General features: G+C 39.6%; 1 protein-coding gene across 1 annotated transcript; it reads right to left on the reverse strand.

Moving 5' to 3' along the window:
* Positions 1-9,161: 9,161 nt before the first annotated feature.
* On the reverse strand, positions 9,162-10,090 carry LOC136152432 (olfactory receptor 5AC1-like). The gene is given in 2 exon segments (XM_065913733.1): positions 9,162-9,313; positions 9,316-10,090. Coding segments are annotated over 2 exon segments (918 nt in total). The 5' UTR covers positions 10,082-10,090.
* Between the last annotated feature and the right edge of the window lie 28 nt (positions 10,091-10,118).

The following is a 10,118-nucleotide window of genomic DNA, read 5'->3' on the forward strand; positions in this document are numbered from 1 at the left end:
CATTGAGTTGGTGATGCCATGTAACCATCTCATCCTCTGTCATCCCCTTCTCCTCCTGCCCTCAATCTTTCCCAGCAACAGGGTCTTTTCCAGTGAGTCAGCTCTTGGCATCAGGTGGCCAAAGTATTGGAGTTTCAGCTTCAGCCTCAGTCCTTCCAATGAACACTCAGGACTGATTTCCTTTTGGATGGACTGGTTGGATCTCCTTGCAGTCCAAGGGACTCTCAAGAGTCTTCTCCAACACCACAGTTCAAAAGCATCAGTTCTTCGGTGCTCAGCTTTCTTTATAGTCCAACTCTCACATCCATACATGACCACTGAAAAAATCATAGCCTTGACTAGACAAACCTTTGTTGACCAAGTAATGTCTCTGCTTTTTAATATGCTGTCTAGGTTAGTCATAACTTTCCTTCCAAGGAGCAAGAGTCTTTTAATTTCATGGTTGCAGTCACCATCTGCAGTGATTTTGGAGTCCAAAAAGATAGTCTGTCACTGTTTCCCCATCTATTTGCCATAAAGTTATGGGACCAGATGCCATGATCTTAGTTTTCCAAATGTTGAACTTTAAGCCAACTTTTTCACTCTCCTCTTTCACTTTCATTAAGAGGCTTTTTAGTTTCTCTTCACTTTCTGCCATAAGAGTGGTGTCATCTGCATATCTGAGGTTATTGATTTCTCCTGGCAACCTTGACTCCAGCTTGTGCTTCATCCAGCCCAGCGTTTCACATGATGTACTCTGCATATAAGTTAAATAAGCAGGGTGACAATATACAGCCTTGACGTACTCCTTTTCCTATTTGGAACCAGTCTGTTTCATGTCCAGTTCTAACTGTTGCTTCCTGACCTGCATACAGGTTTCTCAAGAGGCAGGACAGGTGCTCTGGTATTCCCATCTCTTTCAGAATTTTCCACAGTTTATTGTGATCCACACAGTCAGAAGACTTTGGCGTAGTCAATAAAGCAGAAATAGATGTTTTTCTGGAACTCTCTTGCTTTTTTGATGATCCAGCGGATGTTGGCAATTTCATCTCTGGTTCCTCTGCCTTTTCTAAAGCCAGTTTGAACATCTGGAAGTTCACAGTTCACCTATTGCTGAAGCCTGGCTTGGAGAATTTTGAGCATTACTTTACTAGCGTGTGAGATGAGTGCAATTGTGTGGTAATTTGAACACTCTTTGGCATTGCTTTTCTTAGAGATTGGAATGAAAACTGACCTTTTCTAGTCCTGTGGCCACTGCTGAGTTTTCCAAATTTGCTGGCCTGTTGAGCGTGGCACTTTCACAGCATCATCTTTTAGGACTTGAAATAGCTGCACTGGAATTCCATCACCTCCACTAGCTTTGTTCATAGAGATGCTTCCTAAGGCCCCCTTGACTTCACATTCCAGGATGTTTGGTTCTAAGTGAGTGATTACATCTTCGTGATTATCTGGGTCATGAAGATCTTTTTTGTACAGTTCTTCTGTGTATTCTGGCCACCTCTTCTTAATGTCTTCTGCTTCTGTTAGGTCTATACCATTTCTGTCCTTTATTGAGTCCATCTTTGCATGAAATATTCCCATGGTATCTCTAATTTTCTTGAAGAGATCTCTAGTCTTTCCCATTCTATTGTTTTCCTCTATTTCTTTGCACTGATCACTGAGGAAGGCTTTCTTATCTTCCTTGCTATTCTTTGGAACTCTGAATTCAAATGAGTGTATCTTTCCTTTTCTCCTTTGCCTTTCACTTCTCTTCTCTTCACAGCTATTTGCTAAGGCCTCTTCAGACAGCTATGTTGCTTTTTTGCATTTCTTTTTCTTGGGGATGGTATTGATCCCTGTCTCCTGTACAGTAGTTTGTATCAATTAATCCTATACTCCTACTCCTCCTCTACTTTCCCATATGGTAACCATAAATTTATTTTCTATGAGTCTGTTTCTGTTTTGTATATAGATTCATTTGTATTATGTTTTAGATTCCACTTATAAGTGATATATTTGCCCTTGTCTGACCCACTTTACTTAGTATAATATACTCTAGGTCCATTTTTTGCTGCAAATGGCAAATTTTATTCTTTTTTATGGTTGAGTTATCTTCCTAAAATATGTTAAGTCAATCATATATTGATGGGCACTTTGGCAGTTATTTCCATGTCTGGACTATTGTAAAGAGTGCTGCTATGAACACCTTACCTACCTCCTGAAAATCTGTATGCAGGTCAAGAAGCAACAGATAAAATTGGACATGGAACAACAGACTGGTTCCAAATAGGAAAAGGAGTATGTCAAGGCTGTATATTGTCACCTTACTTATTTAATTTATATTCAGAATACATCATGCAGAATGCCAGGCTGGATAAAGCGCAAGCTGGAATCAATATTGCTGAGAGAAATATCAATAACCTCAGATACACAGATGACACCACCATCATGGCAGAAAGTGAAGAAGAACTAAAGAGTTTCTTGATGAAAGTGAAAGAAGAGAGTGAAAAAGTTGGCTTAAAGCTCAACATTCAGAAAACTAAGATCATGGCATCTAGTCCTATCACTTCATGGCAAATAGATGGGGAAACAGTGGAAACAGTGACAGACTATCTTTTTGGACTCCAAAATCACTGCAGATGGTGACTGCAGCCATGAAATTAAAAGACTCTTGTTCCTTGGAAGGAAAGTTATGACCAACCTAGACAGCATATTAAAAAGCAGAGAGATTACCTTGTCAGTAAAGGTTCGTCTAGTCAAGGCTATGGTTTTTCCAGTGGTCATGTATGGATGTGAGAGTTGGACTATAAAGAAAGCTGAGCACCAAAGAATTGATGCTTTTGAACTGTGGTGTTGGAGAAGACTCTTGAGAGTCCCTTGGACTGCAAGGAAATCCAATCAGTCAATCCTAAAGGAGATCAGTCCTGAATAGTCATTGGAAGGACTGATGCTAAAGCTGAAACTCCAGTACTTTGGCCACCTCATGCGAAGAACTGACTCATATGAAAAGACCCTGATGCTGAGAAAGATTGAGGGCAGGAGGAGAAGGGGATGACAGAGGATGAGATGGTTGGATGGCATCACCGACTCAATGGACATGAGTTTGAATAAGCTCTGGGAGTTGGTGATGGACAGGATGGCCTGCAGTGCTGCAGTCTATGGGGTCACAAAGAGTCAGACACAACCAAGTTACTAAACTGAACTGAACTGATGAACACTGGGATTCACGTATGTTTTTTAATTGGAGTTTTCATTTTAAGCAGATATATCCAGGCGTGGGATTGCTGGATCATATGGTACCTGTAGTTTTAGTTTTTTAAGGAAACTCCGTACTCTTTTTCATAGTTGCTGCACCAGTTTACATTCCCTTCAACAGTGTACACAGGATTCCTTTTCTGTATATCCTCCCTAGCATTTACTGTTTGTACACTTTCTGATGATAACCATTTTGACCAGCATGAGGTAATATTGCATTGTGGTTTTGATTTGCATTTCTCTAATAATTAGTAATATTGTGCATCTTTTTATGTGCCTGTTGACCATTCTCTTTGGAGAAGTGTCTATTCAAGAATTCTGTCCATTTTTTGATTGGTTTTTTTTTTTCCAATATTGAATGTTTGAATTATTTGTATATTTTGGATAGTAACCCCTTGTTAGTCACATCATTTGCAAGTATTTTCTCCCATTCTGTAGATTGTATTTTTATTTTGTTAATGGTTTCCTTGTTATTTAAAAGCTTTGAAGTTGAATTAGGTCCCACTTGCTTATTTTTCCTTTCATTTCTTTTGCCTTGCATAAGTGATCTAAGAAAATATTGCTATGATTTATATCAGAGAAGGTTTTGCCTATGTTCTCTTCTAGATTTTTTGTGGCTTCATGTCTTTTTTAAAAAATTTTTGATGAAGTCCCATTTGGCTATTTTTTCTTTAATTTATTTATTTTGGCTGTTGCATCTCTGTTGCTGTGCTAGCTTTTCTCTAGTTGCGGGGAGCACGGATGACTCTTTAGTCATGGTGTGCAGGCCTCTCATTGTGGTGACTTCTCTTGTTTCAGCCCGTGGGCCCTGGAATGAAACTAATGGGCTTCATTGGTTTTGGCACATGGGCTACGTGGTTGCAGTTCCTGGGCTCTAGAGCAGAAGCTCAATAGCTGTGGTTCACTGGCTTCATTTCTTTGTGGTATGTGGGATCTTCCCAGACCAGAGATCGAACCTGTGATTCCTGCACTGGCAGGGGGATTCTTCACCATTAGGGAAGCTGGTTTCATGTCTCACTGTTAGGTCTTTAAACCATTTTGAGTTTATTTTTGTATATGGTGTGAGGCAGAGTTCTAATTTCATGATTCACATGTAGCTGTCCAACTTTCCCAACACTACTTCTTGAAGAGACTATCTTTTCTCTGTTGTATACTTTTGTCTCCTTTATCAAAGATTAATTGACTGTAGGTGTGTGATTCTGTACCATTTATCTTTATGTCTATTTTTGTGCCAATACTATGCTGATTTGTAGATTTGTAGTATAGCGTGAAGACTGGAGAGTTATGTCTCTACCTTTGTTCTTTTTTCTCAGACTTGCTTTGGCAGTTCTGGGTCTTTTGTGGTTCTATATAAACTTTAGGATTATTTGTTCTAGTTCTGTGAAAATGTCATGAGTATTTTGATAGGGATCACATTAAATCTGTAGATTGCTTTTGGTGGTATGGTCATTTTCACAATATTCTTCCAACATAAGAGCATGGGATATCTTTCCATTTCTTTGAAAATCTTCAATTTCATTTATCAATGTTTTATGATTTTCAGCATATGTGTCTTTCACCCCCTTGGTTAAGTTTATTCCTAAGGTGTTTTGCTGATGCTTTTTAATGGGATTTTTTCACTCTTTCTTTCTGATATATATATATATATTTTTTTTTTCTCTGTTTCTGATATTTCATTGTTAGTGTAAAGAAATGCAAGCATTTATGTGTTTTAATCTTGTATCCTACTTCTTTGCTGAATTCATTATTAGTTCTAATAATGTTTGTGTGGAGATGTTAGGGTTCTCTACATAGCTTATCATGTCACCAAAAATGGTGACAATTTTGACTTTTCCCTTCCAATTTGGATACCTTTTATTTCTTTTTCTTATTTGATTACTGTGGCTAGGACCTCTAATATTTTGTTGAATAGAAGCAGAAAAGGAAGGATCAGAGCCAGACATGCTTCCTTTTCAGGCCCTAAACTGGAATTTAGGTATAAGTAGCTCTTTTCTAAAACTTTTTGGGATGAACAAAATAATGCCTCCACAAAGATGTGATCCTGCAAAAATGTTATGTTGCATAGCAAAAAGGGAGTTAGTGTTGCAGCAGACCTTAAAATAGGGAGATTATCTCTGTTTATCTGGGTGGGTCCAGTGCAATCACAAGGGTGCTTAAAGTGGAAGAGGGAAACAAGGATCAGGGTCAAAAGAAAATGTAACTACAAAAGTCAGGCACAGAGAGATGCAACAGTGCTGGCTTTGATGGTAGAAGAAGAGGCCTCTGAGCCAAAGAATGTGGACAGTCTCTAGAAGCTGGAAAAGGAAAGGAAACAATTGTTTCCCACAGAATATGGAAAGGAATTCAGCCCTACTGATACCTTGATTTTACTCCAGTGAGATCTATGTCAGATTTCTGCACTACGTGCGACACTATTTACAATAGCTAGGTCATGGAAGCAACCTGGATACCCATTGACAGATGAATGGGTAAAGAAGCTGTGGTCCATATATACAATGGAATATTACTCAGCCATATAAAGGGACACATTTGAATCAACTCCAATGAGATGGATGAATACAGAGCCTATTATGCAGAGGGAATTCAGTCAGAAAGAGAAAAATGCTGTATATAAATGCATATACATGGAATCTAGAAAGATGGTACTGATGAACCTGTTTGCAAGGCAGCAGTGGTGATGTGGACATAGAGAACAGACGTGTGGACACAGTGGGGGACGGAGAGGGAGGGACGAGTTGAGAGAGTAGCATGGAAACATATACATTACCACATGTAAAATGGATAGCCAGTGGGAATCTGCTGCATAACACAGGGAGCCCAAACCAATGGTCTGTGACAACCTAGAGGGGTGGGACGGGGTGGGAGGTGAAGGGGCGGTTCAAAGGGAGGGGGCGTATGTATACTTGTGGCTGATTCATGTGGATGTATGGCAGAAACCAACACAGTATTGTAAAGCAATTATCCTCCAATTTACAATAACTAAATTTTTTAAAAGACTTCTGCACTACAGAAAGGTAATATAATAAATTAGTATTGTTTTAAGCCACTAAGCTTTCTGCGGCTTAATTTTTTTAAGCCACAATGCTAATTTGTTAAAATGGCAATAGATAACACACTACTCATACCTATCTAATTTTCCTCTTTACTTTCCAAATCCCCAGCCTCTCCAGATGGGGGGTTAAAACCTGCATGTCTGAGTCCTCCCCTACCGTTGCATCTTCTGTTTTTCCTTCATCATCTCCTAGGGCCAGATGAGGTAGACTTTCCCCCCTTTTATGAAATGTCTTCCTTTTAACAGAGTACCAAGGTTAAATCCTCTAGTTATATACAGAAAAACAGGAAAGGTAAATTCACCAAATCTGGCATATCAACATATACCAAAGAAGGAAATAAATGAATTTAGAAACTCTACCCTTAAGAATTGCTGAAAAGCAATTGCTAGCTTTTTCCACCATGAAAAAAAAATGCTAAAAATGAGAAATTAAAATTTTATTGTTTAATTTACAAAAATATCATCCTATTGACTTCCCTGATGGCTCAGATGGTGAAGCATCTGCCTACAATGCAGGAGACCCAGATTCGATCCCTGGGTTGGGAAGATCCTCTGGAGAAGGAAATAGCAACCCACTCCAGTACTCTTGCCTGGAAAGTCCCGTGGACGGAGGAGCGTGGTAGGCTACAGTCCACGGGGTCACAAATAGCTGGACACGACTGCTTGACTTCACTTTCTTTATCCTATTGACTTTGGAACTTCCTGTGACTGGTTTTCACCAGAGGGACTGGACTGTAAGATGGCAGTCTTGACATGTAGATGGGATGATGGCAGATCCTGACATGTATCTTCATGTGCTGACAGAAGGGTTAAAAAGTAATCATCTGCCTCTAGATTGTACCCCAAATTAGTATCAGTATTTCAGAAGTGATAAAGGTATAAAGTAACAGAGAAAGTGTATATATTAACATATAGCCACCGCATGTATATGGTGGTACTAGTGGTAAAGAACCTGTCTGCCAATGGAGCAGACATAAGAAACGCAGGTTCAATCCCTGGGTTGGGAAGAGCCCCAGGAGAAGGACATGGCAACCCACTCCATTATTCTTGCCTGAGGAATCCCGTGGACAGAGGAGCCTGGCAGGCTACAGCCCTTAGGATCTAAAAGAGTCGGACACAACTGAAGTGATTGAGCATGGTATAGCTAAGCCCAGTGTACAGCACATTAAAAAGAGAGGGAGAAAACTTTGCCACTGGCCTTTGTTGGTCCTTTAATGGACCGGAACCTGGTGGCCCGGAGTCGACAATAAGAAAGTGAGAGAGAGAAAGAGGCTGATATCCCCTGGTTTATGCGGAAAGCCAATAGAGTCCTGTTCTTGGGGCTCGCGCTGCTGCACGGAGGCACCGGGCGCCCTCTCGAGGGGGTGAAGGCGCAGGGCGCCTTCTCGAGAGGGTCTTAGAAACCCAGACAAGAAAGTGAGCTCCGTGGGCCTCCGCGCTCCAAGGAATTAGCCAGAAAAAGAGAGAGAGAGAGAGAGAGAGAGAGAGAGAGAGAGAGAGAGAGAGAGACATGGGGGCCCAAGCTCTGATGGAGCAAAGGTGTTTTAATCAACATGGCATGGGCATATATACTGTCTTACAAGGTGGTTATTCTCAGCAAAGATAAAGATTAAAATTCCAGACTTACAAAACGTAAGAGGATCCCTATCAAAAAGAGAGTTGCAAACAATCACCTTTTACTGTATGGTTCATAAAAAGGAAGAGGGCCCCGGGAAAGGCGTGCCTCTCCTCTTAATTCCTGAGTATTCAGGAATTAATAAGGACCAGAGGGTTCCTGACAGATCCAAAACAGCACACAGGGAGCCTCTTGTTAAATGCTTCCTGACAGCCTTGACTGCAGAGAGATGGGGATAGGAATTCCTAAGAAAATTAGCAAACAGAGAACAACTTGCTTAAAATGAGCCCACACAGCAGAAGGCAGAGCTCAGATGCAGGAAGATGAAAGGTCTGTGGACATCCTAAAGTCAGCCTTACTGACCTTGGGGCTTTTGTGTGGTATGATTCAACAGTTTATTTCTTTAAATAAAAACATAGACCAGGGATGAGGAAAACATGTCATGTATATAGAAACATCTTTTCCTTTATTGTTCACTAGGATATTGACAAGGTCATATACAGTAACACCAGGGAAAAAAAAGTTATGTAACTGTGAGTTGAACAACAACTGTGCTATTTCAGGTTGTTGTCAATTCTAGGGTGGAGAACTGTATGCAGCTGGTGTATGTACACCCGGAACAAGGTACTGAATAAGATTACTTAATATATTAAAAAAAATTTTTTTTAAGACTAAACATTTTATTATCTTGCAGGAAAATTCATTGTTTTAACTATTTGCTAATTTAATATCTCCCATTAAATGCAAGGGAAATCTCAGGTAATTTTCAAAACTTTTAAATCTAGAAATATTCAAGTCCCTCAAGAGGAATATATATTGCCAAATCAAACAGTATTTGACGTGCGTATAAGTTTTCAAAACATTACTTGTTCAAGAATTATTTTGGAGAGCATGAGTACATTTTCAAAGGAGCATTTACACAGACCATCTTCCTCTAAAAGAATATAAGTTCGAGAGTTTTAAATATGTGTATCTGGAAACACACGAGCGTTTTCATGCTACAAAGGCCTAATAATTTGGGGAATTCAGTGTCAGTTTCATCCTTGAAGATGAATTTAAAACAACACGAAAAAGTCAGTGATGACTGTTCTTGTTCATTAATTATTTTGATGATTACATTAACTTATAACTAAGACAAGTATAGCTAGTGTAAATATTATTATTAATGCATTTAACAACCATTCATTCAATCCCTACTATGTGAAAATCCACAGCCAATCATTATGCTTTATTTAGAAAGAGGAAAAAGTAAAGGATAATAAATGATTTCCTAATAAATATTTATTTCTTTATCATTTTTCTACATGCAAGTAAAACTTCCTTGTTTCTTAGGCTATAAATAAAGGGGTTTAGCAGGGGAATTATAATCGTGTAGAACAGTGAATACATTTTGTCCTGATACTGATCAGGGCCAGACCCAGGACGCACATAATGAAGAAGAGAGTACCATAGAACAAGAAAACAGAAAGAAGGTGGGCACTGCATGTGGAGAAGGCTTTGCTCCTGCCCTTTTCTGACTTCTTTCTCAGGATGGCAAAGAGGACAAAGGTGTAAGAAACTATGATAGTCATAAAAGTAGAAGCTTGTATAAAAGAGGCAGAAATAAAAAGCACTAATGCATTAATAGATGGATCAGTGCAAGAAATTGTAAAAAGTGGCAAGATTTCACAGTAGAAATGATGTATTATATTGGACCTGCAGAAAGTTAATCTAAGTAATAATCCTATATGAATTATAGGATGCAGAAAACCAATTGCATATGATGCACTTATCAGCCACGTACAGAGTCTGTTGGACATCATCACTGAATAAAGCAAGGGGTTGCATATGACTGCATAGCGGTCATAGGCCATCACTACCAGGAGGAAACTTTCTGTGGTGGCACTGAAAGCAAAAACATAGAATTGGGTGATACATTCAATGAAGGATATGTGATCCTTGGAGAAAAAATTCATAAGCATCTTGGGAGTCACGGAAGATGAAGAGCAAGCATCTGCAAAGGCCAAGCTGCCCAGGAATGAATACATGGGGGTGTGAAGATGGGGGTCCTTCCAGATGAGAAAAATCAGTCCAAGGTTGCCCACCATGGTGGTGATGTAGATGACCAGGAACACCAGGAACAGGGGAACCTGCAGCCCTGGGAGGTCTGTGAGTCCTGTGAGAACAAACTCCGTCACGAGAGTCATATTTTCTTCTGCCATATCTGACCAGCTAATCTCTAAAATGAAACAATAATTT

This window comes from Muntiacus reevesi, chromosome 21, assembly GCF_963930625.1.
Source record: "Muntiacus reevesi chromosome 21, mMunRee1.1, whole genome shotgun sequence".
NCBI lineage: Eukaryota > Metazoa > Chordata > Mammalia > Artiodactyla > Cervidae > Muntiacus > Muntiacus reevesi.